The sequence below is a fragment of the Rhinatrema bivittatum genome, chromosome 2 (assembly GCF_901001135.1).
Source record: "Rhinatrema bivittatum chromosome 2, aRhiBiv1.1, whole genome shotgun sequence".
NCBI lineage: Eukaryota > Metazoa > Chordata > Amphibia > Gymnophiona > Rhinatrematidae > Rhinatrema > Rhinatrema bivittatum.
This window is the reverse complement of record NC_042616.1, coordinates 732,686,980-732,713,578: the sequence shown is the minus strand read 5'-3', so window position 1 is coordinate 732,713,578 and position 26,599 is coordinate 732,686,980. Positions and strand designations below refer to the sequence as shown.

The 26,599-nt window shown below is 45.2% G+C and overlaps 1 protein-coding gene across 5 annotated transcripts in view; it reads right to left on the bottom strand.

The window, feature by feature from the left end:
- Positions 1-8,078: 8,078 nt before the first annotated feature.
- The window catches only part of OXR1 (oxidation resistance 1), a 1,217,970-nt gene continuing 1,199,449 nt past the window's right edge, over positions 8,079-26,599 (bottom strand). For all 5 annotated transcript variants that reach the window (XM_029591868.1, XM_029591869.1, XM_029591872.1 and 2 more), the window contains one exon: positions 8,079-9,662. In XM_029591868.1, the coding sequence (XP_029447728.1) occupies positions 9,527-9,662 (136 nt within the window). In that variant the 3' untranslated portion in view covers positions 8,079-9,526. The remainder of the gene's footprint in view (positions 9,663-26,599) is intronic.

Below are 26,599 nucleotides of genomic sequence, written 5' to 3'. Positions count from 1 at the left end.
GGTTCTGGAGCTTAAAAGGGTAGACCTTGAAACATAGAAACATAGAAGCGACGGCAGAAGAAGACCAAACGGCCCATCCAGTCTGCCCAGCAAGCTTTCACACCTATTTGTTTTCATACTTATCTGTTACTCTGACCGCGGAGGTCAGGGCCCTTATTTGTAAAATTTTGGTTCCAATTCCCTTGCACCCCCACCATCGATGCAGACAGCAGTGCTGGAGCTGCATCTAAGTGAAGTATCTAGCTAATTGGCTTGGGGTAGTAACTGCCGTAATAAGCAAACTACTCCCACGCTTGTTTACCCTGCCTGTGCAATTCAGTCCTTGTTGGTTGTCTGAATATAAATCCTCTTTACTTCATTCCCCCCTGCCGTTGAAGCAGTGAGCTGAGCTGAATATGTATTCCACGTGAAGTATCAGGCTTAATTGATTTGGGGTAGTAACTGCTGTAATAAGCAAGCAACACCCATGCTTGTTTACCTAGACTATGTAATTCATTCCTTGTTGATTGTTGTCTGAATATAAATCATCTTTTCTTTATTCTCCCCGCCACTGAAGCAGAGAGCTATGCTGGACATGCATTGAAAGTGAAGTATCAGGCTTATTTGGTTTGGGGTAGTAACCGCTGTAACAAGCAAGCTATTCCCCTGCTTTTTTGTGGATGCAAATCCTTTTTTCCCCACATTTCCTCTTGCCATTGAAGCATAAAGCCATGTTGGAGTCACATTAACTGTATGTATGTTTATTGAATAAGGATATTAATCTCCAGGTAGATGGGATTCCAGGATCTACCATGCCAGTGAGAGACAAAGTCGCCTGGTGATGCGGACAATGTTGGACATTGGATAATGTGCCTGTGACAACTGGGACTTTAATGTCCACTGTGTTACTTGCATAGCCATTGGGGTAACATGGACCGAGGACACCATAAGCCTCAGCAAGACTAGTAGATGACAAGCCATTGTGGTTTGACGAGACTGTACATCCCGCGCCGACGCCAGTGTGTGAGCTCGGTCCCTGGGAAGAAAAGCCCTTGCGTGGCTTGTGTCGAGATCCGTGCCGATAAAGGAGAGGAACTGAGATGGAATCAGGTGAGATTTCTGATAATTGATTAGAAATCCCAATGATAGTAGTAGCTGCACTGTAAGGTGAAGGGAGTGAAGAACTCCTTCCGATGACTGAGCTCTCAGCAACTAGTCATCCAGGTAAGGATAGACATGAGTGCCCAAGTCTTAAGTATGCGGCTACTACTGCCAGGCATTTTGTGAAGACACGAAGGGCTGACGCAAGACCGAATGGAAGGTCCCTGTACTGGAAATGTTGGTCTCTGACAAGGAAGCGGAGGTATTTTCTGTGAGACAGGGTATTTGCGATGTGCATGTATGTGTCTTTTAGGTCTAGAGAGCAAAGCCAATCCCCCTGTTGGAGAAGTGGAAGTAAGGAGCCCAAGGTTACCATCCAAAACTTCTCTCTCCGAAGATATTTGTTTAGAGCCCGAAGGTCTAATATCGGGTGAATACCTCCTGTCCTTTTTGCGATTAAAAAGTATCAGGAGTAGAATCAGAGTCCCCTCTGGGAAAGAGGAACCGGTTCTATGGCATTCGCTCGCAGAAGGGAAGTTACTTCTTCCTGCAGATGATGACAGTGGTCAGATGAGGTCCACCCCAGCCGAGGTGAACTGTCCGATGGGACGGAGAGGAAGTTTAGATGGTAGCCTTGAGCTACGACGGACTGTACCCACCGGTCTGTGGTGATTTTTAGCCATATGGTGGAGAAGTGGCACAGCCGTCCACCAACAGGCAGATTTGGCAGAGGCGGATGATCTTCGCTTTCGAGTTGAAAGTCAAAATCCCGCTGCAGGGAGTAGGCTGGGCAGGAGGTTGAGTTTTTTGAGCCCGTGGCTGGCATGGTGCAGACGTCTGGAATGGCTGGGACAGGTGAGCCCGTGTCGATGGTGGATAATATTCTCTGGGCTTTGTGGGCTGTTCGTTTAGCTTCTCGTCTGAACGGGCGCTTGGAGGGAGCCGAAAATTCAGCATGGGTGGCCGAGAGTTGACGGAGTGTTTCATTGTGGTCCTTCAGTTGGGTCACCATCTCCTGGATATTTTCACCAAAGAGGTTATCCCCTGTGCATGGGAGGTCAGCCAGCTGTACCTCCGGGCGGAAATTGGAGGACTTCAGCCAAACCCAACAGCGAGCGCTGATACCAGCCGGTGATAATCGGGAGGCCGTATCGAAGACATCATACACCGATCTGACCTCATATTTTCCAGCATTAAAGCCTTTTTTAATGATGGGAGTTCAGCTGTTCTTGAAGCTGCTCTGGGAGGGACTCACCAAAGTCTTATAGTTGTTTAAACATGTTTCGGTTGTACTGTGTCATATATAGCTTATATGACACAATACGTGAGATGAGTATAGCCCCATGAAACACCCTGCGGCCTAAAGTATCAAGAAACTTCTGCTCCTTCCCAGGCGGTGCCGAGGAATGGGGCTTTGGACGCTTGGCCCTCTTCTGGGCAGACTCCACCACCACCGACTGATGTGCCAATTGTGTCTTTTGGAATCCCGGGGAAGGTTGGACTAGGTAGACTGCGTCCGTCTTACGGTTCACTGGAGGAACCATTCCAGGATGCTCCCAGTTTTGCTACATCAAATCCCATAGAATCTCATGGACAGGGACGGACAAGATTTCTTTTGGAGGATCTAGGAACTGAAGTACTTCCAGCATTTTATTCCTGGAATCCTCCTCCGTCTGTAGTGTGAAGGGAATAGTCTCCGCCATCTCCTTGATAAAGCTAATAAAGGAGTGGTCTTCCAGCGGAGACTTGTGTCTTTCCTCTGGAGGTGATTGCTCCGAAGGGACCTCAGTTGAGTCCTGGGATTCAGATGAATCGTCTGTCCATGGATCATAAGGTTGATCCCCTGCATCCATTGGTGGTCTTATTGGACCTGCCCTTGGCATCGGGAACTTCATCGGTGTCCTCGGTGCGAATACTCCTGAAGGCCCCGGAATGGGCTCCGGCCTCGATGTGTCCTCTTCTCCCGATGAAAGTGGGATGGGCATCGATGGAGCCATAGGGATTAGTGATTTTCTCGGTGCCCCCGGCAGGGCACAGATAAGCAAATCAAGCTTATCCAAGAGAGGAAGCAGCATCGGTGAATCAGTGCTGGTTCCAACACGGGAACCGTTGCTGGCGTCGGTGGTCTCGGGAGGCTTTGGACAACATGGACTACTGCCTCTTGCACCATCCGGTGCGATTCCTCTAGGAGCGCTGGGGTGATGAGCCCCAGGTCCGGTGTGGGAGGCATGGCAGGCAATACCGGAGGGACCACCGGTCCCGGTGGAGTCTCGGTGGCCGTGCCCACCGAAGGCGAGGGACGCCTCGGTGCATCCGGCTTAGAGTGCAATTTATGCTCCTCAGGGTCTTCTTCGGTGGCTCGCTCAATGATGCCACCGGTGTTGTGGAAGTCGAAGGCACCGGTCTGGAATTTGTTGCCAGAGGATGTGGTTAGTGCAATTAGTGTAGCTGGGTTCAAAAAAGGTTTGGATAAGTTCTTGGAGGAGAAGTTCATTAATGGCTATTAATCAATTATACTTAGGGAATAGCCACTGCTATTAATTGCATCAGTAGCATGGGTTCTTCTTAGTGTTTGGGTAATTGCCAGGTTCTTGTGGCCTGGTTTTGGCCTCTGTTGGAAACAGAATGCTGGGCTTGATGGACCCTTGGTCTGACCCAGCATGGCAAGTTCTTATGTTCTTATTTGTGTCTGTGCTTCTCCCGGTGCTATGCTTTACCCGACTCCGGCATCGATGAAGGAGATGCCAAAGATTGAGACACTGATCGGGACTCTTTGGCCTCGGAGCAACGCCGATGCTTCACCGGGGCTGGAGTCGATGGCGCCTATGGAGACAACGCTGAAATAAAAGCACCATTTTTTCCAGTCGTGCCCGACGGCCCTTCGGGGTCATTTGGGCACAATTGGTACGTCTCCACGTCGTTTGACGGCCCGAGACATAATACACAGAACAGATGAGGGTCCGTGATTGACATAGACCTTGGACAGTCAGGGCACCGACGAAAACCCGTCGCCATCGTGGCCATCGAAAAAATTTAAGCCGGTTGCAGATGGTGCTGACAAGGCCCACAGCGGTCCCCGCTGGGAACAGACCGAAAAATGGTGCAAACTTACCGTACGACTTGGCAATCGATGGCAGAGAAGGGAGACCCCTAGGGAGTAGAAACTTTTGCAAGTTTTGAAGTAAATTTCCCGAGGAGAAAATTCCTGTCAGGAACTGTGAAGAACTCCAAAAATCCACGTGGCTATAGCTGCGTGGAAAAAAAGAGACTGAAGGGAGACCCCTGCTGGATGCAGGGTTAGTGCATTGCTGGGCATGCCCAGTAGTTGCCAGTCAAAGTTCTAGAAACTTTGACAAAAGTATTCCGTGATTGGCTCCATCTTGATGATATCACCCATATGTGAGGACTACCATCCTGCTTGTCCTGTGAGAATGATAGGAATGAAGAATAAAATGGAAAATATCATATTGCTTGTGTATTGAGCTACACTGTGACCACATCTTGAGTACCATGTGCATTTCTGGTCGCCTCATCTCAAGAAAGACATAGTGGACCAAAATGATAAAGGGGACAGAATCTTCTTCCTATGATGAAAGGCCATTCAGCTTGTAAAAGAAATGGTTAAGAGGGGACATGAGTTGGGTGGAACGGATAAATAAAGGATGGTTATTCACCCATTCAAACAACCACCATCAGATTCAAAACAGATTGTAGAAAGTACTTTTTCACTCAAATGCACTATCAAGCTGTGGAATGTGTTGCCAGAGTAAGTGATCAAGGCAAACATATTGGGGTTTAAAAGAGGTTTGGACAAGTTCCTGGAGAAAAAGTCCATAACAGTATTAGCCAGGTAGACTAAAGAAAGTTATTACTATCCTTGGAAGTAACAGGAATTAGTTCTATTTTATGGTATCTGCCAGGTACCTGCAACCTGGATTGACAAGGGTCAGAGGCAGGATGCTGGGTTGAATGGACCTTGGTCTGACCCAGCATGGCAATTCTTATGTTCTTACATCTTATCTCAATACTTCTTTTGTTTTTGTGTGCCATTTGTTCATCTGGATTAGATTGCAATCTCTGGGGAGTAAGGACTGTCCATTCCGTGCATCTGTACAACACTGCATATATTAGGTGTGCGCTATATAAATAATCATAGCACATTCATTACACTTCAAATTTGTGGAATAAAATTTCCCTTCTTCTATTCACGCTACAGTTGTTTGCAATTTATTTTTTTTCACATGTGAGCTCTGTGATGTCTGCATGAAGCGGAGTAACACATATTTAGATAATAACACTGGGCAACAAATTTTCACAAAAGTCATGTTACTGAAATGAAATTAGTCAATTCTTATAAATTTCCATGTGCTAAACATGAATGTGACTGTGAAAATGCAAAATTGGCTCTAGTTTTTTTGTAATATGCAATATTAATTACATCTTGAATTGTATGCCAATAGTAGGAGACCTACGGTTAATACCGTTTGAAAAATGAAGTCATAGACTACGTCTTAGATTTCTTTGCTTGTCTCATGTACACCTGTTCGGGAGCATCTCTGCGGAGTGTCCAGCAGTAGTCAGCCAGCATGAATATTTCAAATGCTCACCCTTTCTGACTGGGCTTCATATAGTACACTGCTGACATCAGCTTACTCAGCAGCAGCATGGCAGTAGAACTGCTTTGCATCAGAAAATGATGTAATAAACTCTGGATGATGTGTGCATGATGGTATGATGCAATATTACATCATTCTAGGCTTATTTACAGTCCTACTGGATAAATTTACTAGGGATGTGCAGCCAAAAAGTTTTCGTTGCATTCGTGATTCGGATTCGTCGGGGCGCAAATGCGTTACATTCAGCCGTATGGCGCCCCAATGCGTTAATACGGCGAGTTAAATTCGTGTCCCAACTAAAATTAAAATTAACTACAACCCCCCACCCTCCTGACCCCCCCAAGACTTACCAAAACTCCCTGGTGGTCCAGCGGGGAGTCCAGAAGCCATCCCTGCATTCTCACACCCTCGTTTGCCGGTTTCATCATGGAGCCGATAGCCTGTGTCACAGGGGCTACCGGTGCCATTGGTCAGCCCCTGTCACATGGTCACCGGCACCATCTTCTGCTCCTACCATGTGACAGGGGCTGACCAATGGCACCGGTAGCCCCTGTGACATAGTATGGGCAAAGGCTATCGGCGCCATTTTGAGTCCTGGCATCGGACGGCCGGCGTGCAGGAGGTCGCTCCGGGACCCCCGTTGGACCCACTGCAGTTTACATTAATACATCAGTACGAAAATCAAAGCTATTCTGGAAATATGAAGAGGAAATAAATGTAGTATCATTTTTGTCTCATTACTTACCATCATTAAACTAACAAATATTGAAGTTAACCTATAGTTGTGGGCCACAAATTATTTCTTAGCGCACATACATAGAAATGAAACATAGAAACATATAAATGACGGCAGAAGAAGACCAAACGGCCCATCTAGTCTGCCCAGCAAGCTACGCACTTTATCCATTTTTTTCCCCTTTTATTCTCTCCCACCTGTTACTATTGGCTTCCAGTACCCTCCAGCCCTAATTCCCCTCCAGCCCACCACCAATTTAGAGAGCAGTGCCGTATCTGCATCCAAGTGAACGTCCAGCTCAATTAGGGGTAGCAACCGCTGTAACAAGCAGGCCACACCCTTACCCCATATTCTTACCCACCCCTGTTTTTATTTTTTTTGGTTTTTTTTTTTTGGAGATAGCAGCCCTCCATCCTTCCGCTCCATGAAGGTGGAACACCAACTACTGGCCACTGGCATCCCGCTCCGTGAATGCCTCTGTGGCTACTGCCGCTCCGTGCAGTGTTTGAAAGCCTCTGTGGCTACTGCCGCTCCGTGCAGTGTTTTGCTGCCTCCTCTTTATTCACGCACTCTAGACTTGATGGATCCACAGTGTTTATCCCACGCCCCTTTGAAGTCGTTCACAGTTTTAGACTTCACCACTTCCTCCGGAAGGGCATTCCAGGCATCCACCACTGTTCTGTCCCCATTAAATGGGTACATATTTGTGTTTATGTAGTGTAGCTCACCTGTTTGCCACAGCCCCTTCCTTCCTAGTAATGGGACACCTTATGTAACCCAACTCAGAAGTCTGAGAGCCCTGCTTTAAAAAGGGAGTATGCCTTAAACAAATGCCCCCTCCCTTCAGGTTCCCTCCTGAGTCACTGGGTCCAGGGCTTTCTGCTATTGGTTCACGCCCTTAGCTCAGCCTGAGGAGAATTTCTCCGTATTCATTTCTATGATGGTGGTTAGTTCCAGACAAGCAAGGAGCAGACATACATGCCTGAAACCGTTATCCAAGAACAGCTTTTTACGTTCTGCCTACTGCTTCATTAGAAGACTAATCAGCCTCAACCCCACGTTCTTTTTCCCTGCATTCCTCGAATCTACACCTTCCTTCCCCTGCCTTCTCCACTTGCAAGGATCTCTGTCAGTGTCACAGAAGTTTGAAGCATCTCTTGTAAGTAGTTATGAATTAGCTTTACAATAAAGATTTCAAACATAAAGATCTTTGTGTGAGGACTGATTAGGTGGAACGTTGGCTGCTTTGAATGAGGGAACTTAGAAGTTTCTGTGAAACAAAACAGTAACAAAGCTGTACAGTGAAAGGCTGTACAGTTCATAACTGTACAACCACTCTTTCCATGAAGAAATACTTCCTGACATTGGTTCTTAGTCTTCCTCCCTGGAGCCTCAACTCGTGACCTCTGGTTCTGTGATTTTTTTCTGACGGAAAAGGTTTGTCGTTGTCTTTGGATCATTAAAGTTTTTCAAGTATCTGAAAGTCTGAATCATATCACCCCTGCTCCTCCTTTCCTCCAGGGAGTACATATTTAGATTGTTCAATCTCTCCTCGTATGTCATCCGATGAAGACCCTCCACCTTCCTGGTCGCACAAGAGATTAGTGCATAAATAATGGTTTGTATAAAACTGAAAACTCAACTTCTGTTATACATGTATTTAATTTTATTTGCTATATATCACTATGAGCTTATAGTACTTAAAATCCATTACAGGATTGTTTATAGTTAGTCTTATATCCACAAAGACAATAATACTGCTGTGGAAGACCAAAGGGGAGAAATGCTGCTTGTTTATTTACAACTCAATTTTCCTAATGTTGTAAACATTAAATATATACTATATTCTAACAGGGATAAAGAGCTACAAAAAGACAATAAATGAAAATAAGGCCCTGCATTTTTATTCACATTCAGCATTAGCATATTAGATTATCTGCCCTTTTGTAACCATAGCAGTAAGTTTTCTTCATTTAAAGTTTGTTTGTTTTTTAACTCATTAAAGAGCTAAAGTACTATACAACTACAACTACTCAAGCCAACCCATTTGGCTTTTATTCCATTTCTAGAATAATTTAAAGTGCTATAAGCAACCCGTCAATCAACACTTTTCTATAAGAACAAAACTACTTTTAAACATTAATTTACAAGATAATTTACAATGCTCATCTCAGATAGCTGAAACTCCAGCAGAAAATAAGTCACTGTCACACTTATAACAGCAATTTTGTCTGCATAACATAAAATGTAAGCTGTGCAACTGAAAATAATTAGTAGAACTTTTATTGCCACAGTGGCTTATCAGTTTTTCTATTGATAGTCTAATCTGTCATTTGTTTGAGGTCATATGACAGTAATTTTGCATATTCCACAAATCTACTGATTTACAATATTGTCTATTTCTAGCACACATTACTCCATTTTCTCCAGAGTTGGTATCAACTGTAATTTACAACATATAACCACTCAAGAACATCACAATTATTGTTTTTTCATTTGGATAGGAATAAGCTATGTTATTGGAGCTGATGTGCTATAAGGCTAAACAGTAGACCTATAAATAGTTTATCTGACACTAAGCATATTAAAGAAAAATGTTTCTTTTTCTTAGACTGTTTATAATTCTGGTAATGCCCTGCTAAAGCTACATGGAACATTTTTACATCACCTTTTATTAACTGTATATATATATATATATATATTACATTTTATAAAACTGTCAAACATTTTTTCTTAGCATTTTAACCAGAATCCAAACAGCAAGATTTGTCCCAAACCTGCTGTTTTATTATTAACAGCATGTGCAAAGCAAAGCTTTTTTCCCTTTAGCTCAATCAGTATCCATGCTGCTACATTTAGTTTATTTTTCAAAGTGTAACTGTCCAGTAAATAGCAACGTACTGCAGCTTAATTCATATTTGTGTGTTTTGAGTAAACATTTTAATCAGTTTCCAAATTATGCCTGTTCTTAATGGTGATGCTCTGAACTTTGGCAAATACAAGTATATTTGATATTCAACTGCTGCTCTTAAGATATTAGACCTAGGTTTGAGACAATATCCTGCAAACATTTACAGGTGTAGGTAAAACAGAACTATTCAAAAGCCCAGATTTCAATATCTTGTACAAAGAAATCTTCTTTCTTAGAAAGTATAGGATTCCCAAATGTTTTACAAGAATGGCTTCTTCCATGATACAGATCTCCATCCAACCACAGAGCAAATTCTCCTCTGGAAAACAAAAGAATGACGACAATTTATCTAAATGTACTCTTCAACATCACACACAGTTTCATTTATACTTTGCAGAACATGCAAATTGAAGAGTATTAAATTCAGTAGGACTTAACATGAGAAATACCTGTTTGAAGCAACACAATCATGGAGCTGTTTTGAATTACAGTTTCTTTTAGAAACTATTCAATTGCCAGAAAAGTACAATAAAATGAAGCCATTAAAATATACAACATAGAAAAGATTTAATACAACTTTTTTTCTTCTTCTTTTTAATGGGTCTCTTCAGGAAGCTCATACTTAAGAAATGTGTACCTATGAACTAGGGATGTGCAGAGGGACGCCATATGTTGCATTCGTGATTTGGATTCGTCGGGGAGAAGATACGTTGCATTCGGCCGTATGACGCCCCGATGCGTTAATACGGCGATTTCTATTTGTGTCCCAGCTAAAATTAAAATTAACTACAACCCCCCACCCTCCTGACCCCCCCAAGACTTACCAAAACTCCCTGGTGGTCCAGCGGGGAAGTCCGGGAGCCATCCCCTGCACTCTCACACCCTCGGTACTGGTTTCATCGTGGCGCCGATAGCCTTTGTCACAGGGGCTACCGGTGCCATTGGTCAGCCCCTGTCACATTGTCATCGGCGTCATCTTGTGCTCCTACCATGTGACAGGGGCTGACCAATGGCACCGGTAGCCCCTGTGACATAGTAAGGGCAAAGGCTATCGGCGCCATTTTGAGTACTGGCATCGGACGGCCGGAGTGCAGGAGGTCGCTCCGAGACCCCCGTTGGACCCCCAGGGACTTTTGGCCAGCTTGGGGGGGCCTCCTGACCCCCACAAGACTTGCCAAAAGTCCAGCGGGGGTCCGGGAGCGACCTCCTGCACGCCGGCCGTCCGATGCCAGTACTCAAAATGGCGCTGATCGCCTTTGCCCTCACTATGTCACAGGTACCGGTCGGCCCCTGTGACATAGTGAGGGCAAAGGCGATCAGCGCCATTTTGAGTGACCATTTTGAGTGACAATGTGACCCCTGCACTCTCACACCCTCGGTACCAGTTTCATCGTGGCGCCGATAGCCTTTGTCACAGGGGCTACCGGTGACAATCAGCGCCATTTTGAGTACTGGCATCGGACGGCCGGCGTGCAGGAGGTCGCTCCCGGACCCCCGCTGGACTTTTGGCAAGTCTTGTGGGGGTCAGGAGGCCCCCCCAAGCTGGCCAAAAGTCCCTGGGGGTCCATCGGGGGTCTCGGAGTGACCTCTTGCACGCCGGCCGTCCGATGCCAGTACTCAAAATGGCACCGATAGCCTTTGCCCTTACTATGTCACAGGGGCTACCGGTGCCATTGGTCAGCCCCTGTCACATGGTAGGAGCATAAGATGGCGCCGATGACAATGTGACATGGCTATCGGCACCATGATGAAACCAGCACCGAGGGTGTGAGTGCAGGGGATGGCTCCCGGACCCCCCGCTGGACCACCAGGGAGTTTTGGTAAGTCTTGGGGGGGTTCAAGAGGGTGAGGGGTTTGTTTAAATTTTTATTTAGGTGGCCGTATAATTCGGGGAAGATTCGTGTATTCGTGGGGAATCGCGATACGTTTCGCTTCCCCACGAATACTACGAATAGTGTAATATACATTGCGGATCGCCAATACGGCAAAAACGAATGCACACCCCTACTATGAACACTTGAACAAGGGAGCTCTAAACTGTCTGAATGTTTAGAGGCAGATAAATGGTACTGAAATTTCTGAATTCCTTGCTGGCATAAGCATGCCAGTGGATGACAAGCCACTGCTGACATGATATTCAAATAAGCTATAGAAAAAAATGACTTGGGGCAATTTAATAAGTTAAAAATGAACTGTCCCACAACTATTCTATATTTTTTTCTTTTTTGGCTTTAATGTCCTCAAAGGTTTTTGCTTTCATTGTATGCATAAATAATCCTGCTTTACAAAAAACCTAAATATTACCACTTGCCACATTTTACACCTGGTAGACAGATAAATGGCACTTCTTCACTTTTCCATGTGCTCTCCAAGTGCTTCACACTGCTCTAAACTAGACTTATAATAAATTTGATTTTATTTGCAATTCTTTTTTTGCAAGCCTGTAATCTCTCAAATGTGAATGCATAACAGAGTCATTTATGATTTTTAAACTTGTACTTTCAAAACAATTAATGGTATTGCATCCCATCTGAATTGCCTATGTAGTGCTGGCAAAAACAAACAAACAAACAAACCAACCAACCCTATGAAGGACCTACTTAAAACTGTAGAGCCCACAAGTTAATGAATTGGGATGGGATAGTTAATTATTCTCACAGCTACACTTCTGGGAACAGTTCCCCTCCTTGCAAATTGAAAATGTGATATTGCTTTCTGCTCTAATAATCTACAAATGCTTTTCTCATTACAGAAGGTTTTGTGGTTCACTCCATTGAATACTAAGTTACAAAGGTTTCAGTCAGTCAGCAAAAGGAAGTCTGAAATAATAAAGCTAATGGACCACATTTTAAAAGCAGAAAAGGGGTGGAGTTACAGATGGGGCATGGGTGTTCCGGGGCAGAGCCAGCAATTACACACACAACTTCATTTTTCAAATCTGAGCCCACAACGCGACATGTAAATTTACTTCTGCTCCTGAGGAGGAGAAAATTAGCAGAAATTGCGTTTTAGAGCTTACAAGACAGGACAAGGGATTCGGGTCAACTGGGGGATGTGCAGACTGAACAATCAGAGAGGTCTGGCTGACACAGATACACTGGGCAAGTGGTAAAATAGCATCTGTGTGCATTAAAGCTGACATTTTCTTAAGGAAGATACTCGAGCTAACTTGCTGGGGTAGATTTTCAAATAGCGCGATTTGGCGTACTTTTGTTGGCGCTCCAGGCGCCAACAAAAGTACGCTGGATTTTAGTAGATATGCGCGTAGCCGCGCGTATCCGCTAAAATCCGGGATTGGCGCTCGCAAGGCTATCGATTCCGTATAGCCGGTGCGCGCCGAGCCGCGCAGCCTACCTCCGTTCCCTCCGAGGCCGCTCCGAAATCGGAGCGGCCTCGGAGGGACCTTTCTTTTGCCCTCCCCTCACCTTCCCCTCCCTAACCCACCCGCCCGGCCCTGTCTAAACCCCCCCCTTACCTTTGTCGGGGGATTTACGCCTCCTGGAGGGAGACGTAAATCCCCGCGCACCAGCGGGCCACTAGCGCGCCGGGACGCGACCTGGGGGCGGGTCCGGAGGGTGCGGCCACGCCCCTGGACCGCCCCGGGCCGTAACCACGCCCCCGGGCCCGCCCCCGAAACGCTCCCGGCCCGCCCCGAAAACGCCGCGCGGATCGGGCCCGCCCCTGACACGCCCCCTCTGAAAACCCCGGGACTTACGCGAGTCCCGGGGCTCTGCGCGCGCCGGTAGGCCTATGTAAAATAGGCACACCGGCGCGCAGGGCCCTGCTTGCCTAAATCCGCCCAGATTTAGGCGGATTTATGCGAGCAGGGCTCTTAAAATCCGCCCCACTATGTGTAATGGCTTAAAATTACGAGAACACATACATGCGCTAGGCATATTTTAAAACTTACATGCATAAATATGCACAATTTAAATTTCCAGCATGTTTGCTCGGACGTCCATACATGCGTCTATAGGTGTCCATGCGCTTGTTTTAAAATTTGAAATAAGAATCAGAAGTGTCTGTGCGGAACTAACTTTCAGGCCGATGCAATATCGGCATGTGTTAAAAGGGCGTTCATGATTGAGCACCCACTCTCAATATGCGCTGATCCACCTCTCCTGGCCGCCACCTTAGGACAAATTTGGGAAGCTGCTATTCCACGATCCTTAGTTAACCGCGTTTCCATAATGAAGACCAGATCTCATTTTCTTTCCACAATTAGATCATGTATCCCCAACCAGTTTTTCTGTATGGATCTATCATTTATCTGTCCACACTTCTGTTACTAACAGATTGTGGACCCTCTGCCTCAGATGATAATTTCTACATTGAGGTCATCCTGCCATGAAGTCCTCAATACCCCATACCATAGCCAGTGGGGCCCTGTCATTCTGTTCCTTTCCCTAAGCCTGGCTGCCAAGAATGAGTTGCATCTGCTTGCATAGGCTCAGAGGGCTTCTCAGAAGTTTTGGGTGAGGGGATTACATAAGAGAACCTGGTCACCCTGAAACACCTCTATGATCTCCTCGATGTTCTCCCAGTCGTAGATCTATGCATATGCTGGTGTTATTTGAGCCAACTCATCTTCAATCTCTTCTTGTAATCCTATGAGGACTTGGTGTCACAAAGCTTGTTCATTCCAACATATGTCCAACTTAACCAGAATTGAACCAGGCTGCTGCCGCTAACGTTTAAAAAGGAGATAGAGCAGCTTTTAAACTAGAACAAGGGGGAAAGCAGATACACAGTAGTGCATGGTTCAGAGGGAGAAACCTTCAAAGGATACTAATGAAAAAGAAAAGTTAGGGCATCCCAACAGAGAGGATCCACTGAAAGCAAAAGTAGTCAATGTGCTTATAAATAAAGAATCACCTGAGCTAAAGGATTCCAAATTATCCCTATCAACTGAAAAGAGGGTTGTTAATACAAACAAAAAACACACTTTGAAATGTCTGTATTCCAATGCCAGAAGTAAGATGAAAGAGTTATAATAGTAAATGATGAAATAGCATCTCAGAGTCCTAGTGGAAAGAGGTTAACCAATGGGACAGTGCTATATAAGGGTACAAATTATATCACAATGATAGGGAGGATCAACTTGGTGGGAGTGTGGCGCTTTATGTCTAGGCGGGCATAGAGTCCAACAGGATAAAGAGCATACAAGAGACTAAATGCATAGTAGAATGTATATGGGTAGAAAGCTCATGTATGTTGCGTAAGAGTACAGTGATAGGAGTATGCTATCATTCACCTGGCCAAAATGATAAAACAGATGATGACATGCTGAGAGATCAGGAAAGCTAACCAAACTGGTAGTGAAGTAATAATGGGAGATTTTAATTACCACAATATTGACTGGGTAAATGTAACATCAGTTCATGCTAGAGACAAAGTTCCTGATGGAATAAACGACTGCTTTATGGTGCAATTGGTTCAGGAATTGATGAGAGAGAGACCTATTTTAGATTTCTTAGTGGAACGCAAGATTTGGTAAGAGAGCCACTTGGTGATCATAACATGATCAAATTTGAACTACTGACTGGAAGGGAAACATGTAAATCTACAGCTCTAACACTACATTTTCAAAAGGGAAACTTTGATAAAATGAGGAAAATAGAAAAACTGAAAGGTGCAACTGCAAAGGTTAAAAGTTTACAACAGGCATACACATTGTTTAAAAATACCATCTTAGAAGCGGAGTCCAGATGTATTCAATGCACTAAGAGGTGGAAGGAAGGCCAAATGATTACCAGCATGGTTAAAAGGTGAGATGGAAGAGGCTATTTTTAGCCAAAAAGAGTCCTTCAAAACTGGAAGAAAGATCCATTTGAAGAAAAAAGTAAAAAGCATAAGTATTGTCAAGAGTAAAATATTGTAAGACAGGCTAAGAGAGAATTTGAAATAAAGGAGGTTGTAGAGGCAACAACTCCTTTAAAAAAAACAAACAAAAAAAAACTTTTAAAAAATATATCCTAAGCAGGAAACCTGCAAGGGAGTCAGCTGGACCATTAGATGACCAAGGGATTAAGGGGATCTTAGAGAACAAAAGGCCATCGCGGAAAGACTAAATGAATTATTTGCTCCTGTTTTTACTAATGAGGATGTTGAGGAGATACCAGTTCCGGAGACAGTTTTCAAGAGTGATGATTTGGACGAACTGAACCAAATCACAGTGAACCTGGAAGATGTAGCTGGCAAGATTGACAAATTAAAGAGTAGCAAATCATCTGGACTGGATGGTAAACACACCAGGGTTCTGAAAGAACCAAGATGAAATTTCAGATCCATTAGTAAAAATGTATAATCTATCATTAAAATTATCCATTGTACCTGAAGACTGGAGAGCGGCCAAGGTAATCCCAAAGGGCTCCATGGGTGATCCAGGAAACTATAGACTGGTGAGTCTGAATTCAGTGCCGAGAAAAATAGTGGAAATAACATTGAGATCCGCTAATTGTCAGCACCCATGCCCCTCCTTCCCCAGACCCATACCCCTTGACAAAATGAAGCAGAGAATCTAATGGATAAAGAGGCCGCAGCTTTTTTGAAACATCATCATAAACTACTGTACTCTGCACGAGCCGCTTTCTACCTTCTGACACAAACAGTGTCCCGGTGTCGCCCGCTGTGTCTCCTAGCAAGGCAGCCCATCCAGCCCAGCCCCCCACCGAAGCCTTCAAGCAAGGAGGCCCTCTCAAGGCATACCAATTCGGCCCACCGGCTCGTGTACCCACCTACAGCTGCGACAATTTCTTACACATATGCACCACAAAAACGGGGTTTCTTATATATAAATGCAATAGTAACTGTGAACACTGACTAACATAACTCATCTGTCTGTCAACAAACATAAGTATTAGGCCTAACTTCGGTCACGGATGGAGTGGTGGGGAACTCGACGGAGGTGCAGGGAAAAGGAAGGAGCAAGGTGGGGGCCAGGCTTTAATAGGAGTTGTGATGCATGACTGTGTGCGCGTTGCACTCCTATGACATTGTTCCCGCTCCAACAGGATGGGAGGGGGTGCGTGGCCTAAAGAGATCGCCGCTGTGACGTCTAGGCGAACGCGCCTAATTGCGGCCTCGATGTTACTTGTGGGCCTTTGGGCATGGAGCGCGAGCACTGGTAATAACATAGAGATCCGCTAATTGTCAGCACCCACGCCCCCTCCTTCCCCAGAACCATACCCCTTAACAAAATGAAACAGAGACTCTAATGGACGAAGAGGCCATAGCTTTATTGAATCATCATCATAACAATAAACTACTTTATTCTGCACGAGCCGCTTTCTACCTTCTGACACAAACCGTGTCCCGGTGCCACCCGCTATGTCTCCTAGCAAGGCAGCCCATCCAGCCAAGCCCCCCCACTGTGGTCTCCAGGCAAGGGGACCAACCCAAGACCTACCAATTCGGCCCACCGGCTTGTGCACCCGCCACCTCCATGAGGTAGTGACACTTGCCTCATGTGCCACCAGCATGAGGTAGGGACACTTGCCTCATGTCCCCCCCCCCCCCCAAAGCTACTGCCTCTTCAACTTAGGAAAGTTTTGAGAGCTTCCTGTATCACCTTATTGAAGAGGTCATAGTCAATCTCTAAAAGGTGAATACAGTCAAACATGTACAGCCCTTCGGAAAGATAGCCCGTTCATATGATATGTGGCGCTCTCCCAACCTCTGGGCCCATCGCCCCACTTGGCGGTTAACCTTCTTATGACCTCTTTTCCATAGTTTACTATCGCGCCATTTTAATCGATGGATGATCGGACCACACCAAACATGTATTAGGGAACCAGGACACTAGTTCCCTCAAATTGTTCTTTATGTGGCAGATTAATTTTTTTATTTTAATACTTACTGCTCCTCCAGCTTGTGCTTCCCCGTGTCAGCGGCTAATGGCGCTATCCTGGCCCACCCCTTTTCCCTTCGGCCAGCACTTCTTCGTGTACTGGGGTTTACGCGTGGGGCTGGGCCCGTTATAAAATGCGCGCAAGACCCGGCCATGTGCATAAACCCCAAAATTTACGCACATACCCCTTTTAAAATCCGGGCTTTATTGCGCAAGTGGTGTGAAAAACTTATGTTAAATTGAAAATAGTAAGACAACTTAGGCCATATTTGGAGTATCAAATATTAAAATCTCTTAATCGTTAGTGTTCTCCCTTGCAGATTATTTCAACACAATTTTTCTGGGGCTTCCTGGTAAACTAATTAAGTTACAATTGATCCATAACACAGCAGCTTGTATTATTACAGGCAGCTCCAGAACTCTGGCTTCTCTGCTGCTGTTGCACTTACATTGGTTGACTAAAGTGGAATGATGTAAATTTAAATGTTTGGTTGTGGTGTTCAAAGTGTTGAGAGGACTGGGTCCTCCTCATTTAACATGGTATAAGGTAGGTAGAAATCTGAGATTGGCTGGGAAACATTTACTGCAAGTTACCATCTAGATTCTAAACATAGTCTGTCATTCATGGCTATATAATAGATCTATTTCAACTGCCATTCTGAGTTTGTAGAATAGTCTCCTGCTTGAATTAAGAGAAGGTGATTTCAGGCAGTTCAGGAAGAAGCTAAAAACATAGCTTATTTCAACGGCCTATAAAAAGTAATATTTAACATCACTGCAGTGGAAAGATATTGGAAATCAGTTTCTTAGGTAGTAGACTGAGGTGTTGTATATTGTTTGCACTGAACTTCTGTATTTTGGTAATTTTCTACATTGCTTAGAGTGATTCTTAATCAGTAAAGAGGCTTACCCTAGAGGAATGAGGAGACAGGGTAGGAAGAATTATTCCTATACTTTGGTGTAAACTGAGGTGGTTAGAGTATGCACACTAGATCAGTTCTGAGTCACAGAAATTTCGCCATCATACTCTCAACTCCTAGATAAGCGAGGCCATGAGGCCCATGATTTCTACCCACAATAACTCAGCTGGGTAAAACAATTGCAACTGTCCAGAAGGACCTATGGGAGTTAGCGCAGGGTTTAATGGGGGAACATGGGCACAGGCCCTGAGGAAAGTACACTATGTTACAGCACATGTTTAATTTGTAATCTATACCAATTATAGTTTTTTCTTATTGTGCCTTTCTGTGAACCGTTGTGATGGTGAATTAACTTAACGATGGTATAGAAGAGTTTTTAAATAAATAAATAAGCATCTGTGGAGAACCCTTAGAAGATACTATATGTTGTAAATACTTTTCTCCAACGAAAGAAAAGTTGCTGTCGGTGGGCAGCTCTGTCTGGGGCATATGACGCTAAACAAGCAGAGGCAAATCCAGAAGAGGTAGTTGCTGTAACCGCGTCTCAGAAGATCAGCTACAAGAGACAGCTGAGAGCCAGAAACTACAAGCAGCTTCTAGTCCAGGAGCTTCCTTGAGGGATTTAACCGATGAGAATTTGGATGATTCCAGTGAAGCAAACCTCGAATTTGAGGATTCAGGAGAGACAGACCTGAATTTATCAGAGAAACCTCCCTTGGATTAAGCAAAGTTTGGGCTGTGTCTTTAGGTCAGCAGTTCCATTACCTGCATAGCCAACCCTGGGAAAACAGAACCTAATCTCTACAGATCATGCTCTTCCCCCATGGGTGTATGATTAAGGCAGCTAGTCCATGGCCTAAACAATCACCCTCAGACAAGAAGAACTTAAGATACTTCCAAAACAAAACTTTGCTACTGACAAGCCAAAGGTGGAATATGCCCTGAATGTAACAGTCCCATTGAGGCCATCAAGAGAAACATTACCATAATAGTTTCTGATTTTAATTGCAAGTTTTAACTGCTGTGACTAACACTTATTTTATATTTTATTCTTTTACACATCAATGCGGAAGCATGGATAAAATCAGACTGAGGGGCTCACAAGGCAGCGTGTACATGGAAACCACCATGTATGTTCAGTGTAACCCTCTCTCTGGTGGAGGGTCCCTGATGCAGGGCCTATAGCAAAGCTCCAGGGCTATCTTTACTCTCCTGGACCTTTTTCACTCTCAAACACCAGACTTCAGTTCCTTGGCAGGTCCTTGTTCTTTGTTTGCAGAGTATAGGAAGGGGAACCCTTTGGCTGAGTGGAAGTTGGCGCAACCTGCAGGGAAAAGCGCTGCAGGTTCCTGCAGGCGGAACTGACTGGATCAGAGACCCAACTGGAGCTTCACCAATACCAGCCCTCATTCTCCTTAGGTTGAGCCCTCGGGTGCCAGTGCTGGCTGGACTTAGGTGTGGGCCTCTGGGAAGGTGGAAATCCGTAGTGATGAGGGTGTGACGGGCCAGCAGAGAAAGAGCAAGTTGAGTCAGGTTCAAGCTGAGGTCTAGGCGAGCGGCATATAGGCAATGTCGTGGTTCCAGAAAAGGCAATCAGAAGTGAGAGCAGGCCGAGGTCAGGGACAGGAGGAGATCAAGCAGCATCAAAGTCCAAGCCAAGGTCAAAGCCAGAAGGTAAATCCGAGAAGAAGCTAGGAGCCAGTCCAAGGTCAAAGCCAGAAGTACAATCCAAGAGATGAGGCATGAAGAAGAGCGGAGAAGACAAAGGACCAGAGGAGCAACACAAAATGCTGGAGACAAAGAAGGAACTGACCACGAAGGCATGAACTCAAGACAAACCAGAATGCACAGAACCAGGAACAGACCCAGGAACTCAGGTATACACTCAACAGAATCAGGAACAAGAACACAGAGGCAATGTACTTCTCAAGACGATACGACCTTTTGCCGAGGCATCTGAGGGGAGTCCAGGCAGGCCTTCTATACCCTAGGAGCTGTGATGTCATCCAAAGGTGCTTCTTGTGGGCTTCCCGCCACTGGTCCTTCCTGCTACGGTGCGTGCACATCTAGAGGAGGCCCGAGAAGCATAGCACAGGGAAGAGCTTCTTGCAGAAGCAGAGACACCCACCACACTAGCGGTGCATGCGAGACTGGAAGCCCTGGAGCGGAGACCCTCCCCTGACATCGGGAAGAGCTACGTTGGGCCAGGAGCCGACCGTGCTTCCGGCGTGGCGCTTAGGAAGCAGTCCCCCTGTGACGGGACATGGCACACCCACGCAACCTGCCAACAGGTGAGTGCGGTGATCTTTTGGACATAACTCGCGGACCACCAAATGTAACAGTACACCCCTTTTTGAGGCCTCGAGTTTGCAGGGGTGCCGATCATAAAAGGTCCTTCCAACCCCTACAGGTCTTAGTTTGGGCAGTAGGTTCCAGAACCTGGGTCATGCAATTCTGGGGACTGAACCTTTGCAGCCAGCGTCGGGATGGTTACCTCTGAGATATTTTGACAGAGAACAGGCCCTACAACTGGGCTACGGAAAGCTTTTGCCTTCTCAGGATCCGGACAGGTGGTTTCAAACAGAATTGACGGTCTCCTTCCTGTTGCTTAAGGGCATGCAGGGTCTGTATTTTTTCATCTTTTTTGGTAACTAAGGACATAAATCCTTTCACAGTCCAGTTGTGTTCCTTTTCCATTTTTTCATGTTCCAGTCTCTCTTGAGCTAACTGTTCATTTAGTTGTGTGAAAACTATCTTAAGAGTATTCTCCCAGAGGGACCTTTGGACGGTTTGAGTCTCTCAAGACTTCTTGCCAGGGGTGAGAAGGTTCGGAAGGGTGGTAGCCATGATCAGCGGGCAGGGAAGCTCCTCAGACCTCAAACAGGATTCTCTGCACCCCGGTCCCAATGGGTAAGTTTCGTCGAGACCAAATTGTTGTTGGTGCTTCTGCAGCTATAGCAGACCCAGGATGACTGGATTCATGGCTCTTGGAAAAACGTGGAAGGTGATGAGTTCCTTGTGTGCAAGTTCTACTCTTAGCGTGAGTGGTAGTGTGGTACGGGTCACCAATCCGGGAAGGGGATCCCCATGGATGGAGGAAAGTGCCAAAGGTATTGTCAGGGGAGTCGTGGAAATTCATTTCTTGTAGTTGAGCTCCTGTTGCACAAAGTTCCCCCCGGTGCTACAGTCCACCAAGGCTTGGAAGGTAAAGCCTGGAAGATTGTTCCAGGGAGACAGGTAACAGGAACTGGGCGATGGAGTAGCCAGACCAAGGGTCACTTGCTCCAGTGCCTCATGGCATAGAATAGTTCCCCTTCTCTCCAGGCACTGAGCCAATAGGTGCTCAGAAGTTCCATAATAAAGGCAGAGGCCTAGTTGGCGGTGTCAACTCCTCTCTTCATTCATGAGATGAGAATGACCTAGTTACATGGGATCCTCCGGTAAACCCCTGATGGGGTGAAAGGGTCAACTGTAGAAGGAAGTGATACCTGGGAGAGACCCTTTTGAACTGAGCGGGTTTTTCTGGCTCGCTCCTGGAGTCATTTGTCAATTTTTCCCGTGAGATTGATGAGACCTTTGACAAAGTGGGAAGGTCTCGCACTGCGAGTGCACCTTTAATTTTGGTAGTTAAACCCTTCAAGAATATTGTGTGTAGACTATCTCCCTGCTAGTTTAGTTTCGTGGTCAGGGTTCGAAACTTGATGGCGTAATCTCTTAATGATAGATTTCCTTGGTGCAGGTGCAGCAGGTCTGAGCCCATAGAAGGCAGCCGGCCAGGCTCATCAAAAACCTGCTTGAAAACAGAGACAAATTGTTGGAGGTTCGAGAGAAGAGGATTAGAACTCTCCCAGAGGGGGGAAACCCAGGCCAGAGCCTTATCATCAAGGATGGAGAGAATGAATTTCATTTTAACAGAGTCATTCGGGAAGAGTACTGACTGGAGGGAAAAATGCATATGACATTGGTTCAGGGAATCTCTGGCACCACTTGGAGAAGGCAATGAAATTGTTGCCCATCAAGTGTCAGGAACCAGCACTGGAACTGCAGTGGGTGGCGGCGGGGCAGTGGGTAGGGTCAAGGAATCCAGGCATGTAATGAGGCGGTTCATGTCTGCCACAATGTGTTCTAAGGCTGGCTGGAGGGTCTGCAGTTTCTGGGCTAGGCTAGGAATGGCTTTCAACACATCGAGATTCTCCGGGTCCATGGCCTCGGCAATCTATAGCAGAAGTGGACCCTTGGGGCTGACGGGGGAGTTGGAGCAACCTGCAGGGAGGAGCCCTATGGGTCCCTACCATCGGCAGGCGAAGCTGACTGGAGCAGAGACCCAACTGGTGCTTCAACAATACCAGCCCTAGTTCCCCTTAGGTTGAGCCCTCGGGTGCCAGGGCTGGCTGGACTTAGGCGAGGGCCACTGGGCAGGTGTAAATCCATCAAGATGAGGGTGAGACAGGCCAGCACAGAAGAGCAAGCGGAATCAGGTTCAGGCTAAGGTCTAGGCAGTTGGCATTTCAGGCGATGTCGTGGTTCCGTAAAGGTTCTGGGCAGGCAGACTTCAGTTAACGTCAAAGTCCAAGCCCAGGTCAATGCCAGAAGGTAAATTCGAGAAGAAGCCAGAAGTCCAAACCAAGAGATGATGAACTAAGAAGGGCAGAGAAGCAAGGGACCAGAGGAGTGAGATGAGACACTGAAGACAGAAAAAAAAGAAACTGACCATTTAGGCAGGAACTCAGAATACAAACCAGACTGCACGGAACGAGGGACATTCACAGAAACACACTCAACAGGATCAGGAGATAGGAACAGGAACACAGAGGCAATGCACTTTTCAAGATGAGACTATCTATTGCTGAGGCATTTGAGAGGAGTCCAGGCAGGCCTTATATACCCTGGCAGCTGTGATGTCATCAGAAGGCGCTTCTTGCGGGCTTCCCACCACTGACTGGCAGTTTAAGGGAACTCCGACCACATGCGCATCTAGGGGGGCCTAAAGTGCAGCACAGTGAAGGGCTGCCTGCAGAAGCAGGGGCAGCTGCGACACTGGCAGCGCCTGGTGAACCGACGCCTTGGAGCGGGGACCCTCCCCGACACTGGGAAGTGCTGTGTCAGGCCTGGAGCCGATTGTACTTCTGGCTTGGTGTGCAGAAAGCAGTCCCTTTAGCTCCTCCTACTGTGTCATCAAGAGTACCATAAGGATTTTCTTTTTTTCTCCTCACCATCATGGACAGGAATATCTTGGTTACATTATACTCTATGGGGACATTTCTTCTAAAGTCACTGAACAGTTACAAAGTTCAACAAAAGTTAATTTAAATTTTACTCTTCACCCAAAATGCATAGTATTCACCACAGATGCACCAAGTTCCTGTTTGGGTGCAATCTGTAATCCCCTCTCTGGTGGAGGGTCTCTGATGCAGGGGCTACAGCAAAGTACCATGGTTGTCTTTACTCTCCTGGATCTCTTTCACTCTTAAACGCCAGACCAGCATTGGTGGGGCGGGAGTTCTCTGGCAGGCAGAAGGCCTAAGCCTCTGGGGCTCTATCTTCTGTGGTACAGTAACTAGTCTACACAGTCACTCTCACTCTTATTTTATCAATACTCACAGTGAGGGTGTAGGTCGATCCAAAAGGATACACAAGAATAAAAGGCTCGGATCCTTAACCAATTATCTTATACAATTTTGATACATGGAGATTACTACCCTTAATGAATTAGCATTATTCTCTGCTTTGACAGCGGTAGTGGTGGTGGGGTGGGGTTGTAAAGAATTTGATGCAGACGAAAACCAATGATGGGCCCTGACTTTTTTGGTCTAGGATACTGATATGCAGACATTAGGGAAAAAGCACAGTACTACTTCTATGGCCAAGTCCAAAAGCAAAGCACATTCAAGCAGCAGCATTGTATGAATTATCAGGAAAGCTGCTCATTCTGTAAAAATGTTGCTAGTAGTAATTTTGTTATGGGTTCGACCATTGCTTGGGTTTGATTTTTAATATTACTATCTTTATCATAAGGCTTGGGGGTAACCTGCACAAAGCGGCAATTACTACCATAAGAAGCTTGCAGGGCAGACTGGATGGTCCAATTGGTCTTTTTCTGCTGTCAATACTATATTACTCTGACTTGAAGGTTAGTGTTCAAATAAAAAAGGTTTAATTAAGCTTGAAAAATAATATCCAGTCAACCATTTCAAAAACAACAAATGAAATGAGTAAAATATAAATCAAGAAAAAATAGGTTTCTCTGTCCATAGTGCTTTTTTGATGACTCTCCTGTTTTTAACTGTGTCCTGCTCCAAAATGCCTTTCCCAATAAGGGAATAAGTTTTCCTCCAACTCCAGCATATACCAGGGATAATGGGAAAACATTCCTCAGCTTCAAAAACAGAATCTCCATAACACTTCTCAAAATGTTCAAAATTTCAATGGTTTTCTACCTTGCTGTTAACTGGGAGCAAGTTGAAAAAACAGGGATCCAGCCTTTCCTTATAAGGGGTCCTCCCTCTCAGTCAGGACCTGATCCAACATATCCAAAAACCACTCAATCTTCTCAAAAACTTATTCTCCATAAAACCCTTCACTAGACTAAGTCTTCAGGACCTGCTCAAAGCCTCCTCTCCAACACTTCTCTTCACTGTGAAATCCAGGATTGATCTCTTCATTGCATCACTAACCCACAGATTTCTGCAGACTAACCTTCCCTCTGACTACTGCATGTGCTCAGTGGCAATTTATATCACTGAGACCCATCCCAAAAAAGGATGTCCCAAAAACTAGGGAAGTGCAAGATATGCAAAACCCTACCTACAAAATTCCAAGATGACCACTGAGAAAAATATTTGTGTGGGTTCTTCACCACTACATCAGTAAGAATTTTACTGAGCTTTAAGAGATGAGTTTGTTCAGTGCTGTCTGAAATTCAGTCCTGCTTGTTGAAGAACATAAGTGGACAAGAAGCTAGGAATGTAGAGGCCAGATCTAGGCAAAGTCAGTGAAAAAATGCTGGTATGTATTAAACATTGAGAAAAACTAATAAGTAAAGACAATCTTTTCATCATCCAAAACTTGAGAGCATTAATGGAACTGAATAACCTTTGAGATTAAAGAGATATACCTTTCATTAGCTCTAATGAGTGGTAAACCTATGGGATATGCTCCCAGAGGAAGTTGCCTGGATTACATCTATGGACCTAGTAAAGTGGCTGGGTACGTTAAAGGAGGGGAAAGATAAATGGACATGATGACCTGTTTTTATTTTAGTTACTGACCTAAAGAGATGCCGGGGTCCATATTCAGAAGCATTTAGCCGGATCTCTCTCCTGAACCACAACTCCTGAAACAGATTCAGCTGGAGATGATTAAATGGAAGATTTTTGGTGTCCCTTTAATCTAACTTACATTACTAAAGTAAAAAGTCACTTGGAAAAAGTTTAAAGCAAGTTTTTCATCTTTGTATATAGGGATCCAGAAATACATATGGATATCTGGGTTGAGCATCATGTCCCAAACTGATCTATCTGGAGCTTATCACAAGTCATTGGGTTGCATGATCCAGATCTATTGTTGGATAGGTAACTTACTAACAATGTATGTATGTATGGATTTGGATTTACTCGCTCACCTTTCAAATCTGAGCTCAAGGTGAGTTACGCACTCAGGTACAATTGGTAGGTCCCTGCCCTAGAAGGTTTACAATTTTAAAGGTAGAATTTAAAAGCACTACATGCGGCAAAGCCAGGAGATATGCACGTGTCTCAGGCCGGCGTGCTGCGCGGATTTTAAAAGGCACATGAGTATGTGCAAAAATTAAGAAGTCAAAAAAGCATCAGGGAATGGGCGGAGTCTGGGTGGGGCATAGACATTCTGGGTGTGTAGCCTGAAGTGTGTGCCTAAGTATTTACATGCACAAGTGCACGCTGGGGTTCCCATCGCATAATTTTACTTCTGCTATGGAGGCATATAAGTTTTGAAATAAAAAAAAATCAGGGCTAGTCAGCACGGTTTAAAGGGTCAGGGATAAAAGGTTAAAAGGGAGGCTATATAGCTTGGAGGGTAGGAAGTTGGCTGCCTTTACCTGTGCGAACTGGGGAAACTGATAATTATATCAGCACACTTATCTAATAAAATTCCCCCACTTCTGCGGTAGAGCCGGCATTTGCGTGTATCCATACAAAATTGCGCACACATGTACGCGTGGACAGCCAATTTTATATCATATGTGCGTCTATGTTATTAAATGGCTGCATCCATTCAAGTGAGCCGCCATATGCGTGTACATATACGCCTGCATGGCTGTTTAAAAGTTAACATCCCCGGGGGTCATTTACTAAGCTGCATTAGGTGTACAGTAGCATGGTATTTTCAATCCCAAATATTGCTGAATTGGTAATAAGCTGCTTTTCAAATGCATGCAAAGCAGCTCATTGCTAAGCAATTTAATGTAAATAAAATAATGCAGCTTGCCTGAAAAATTGCAAGCCACGTTAT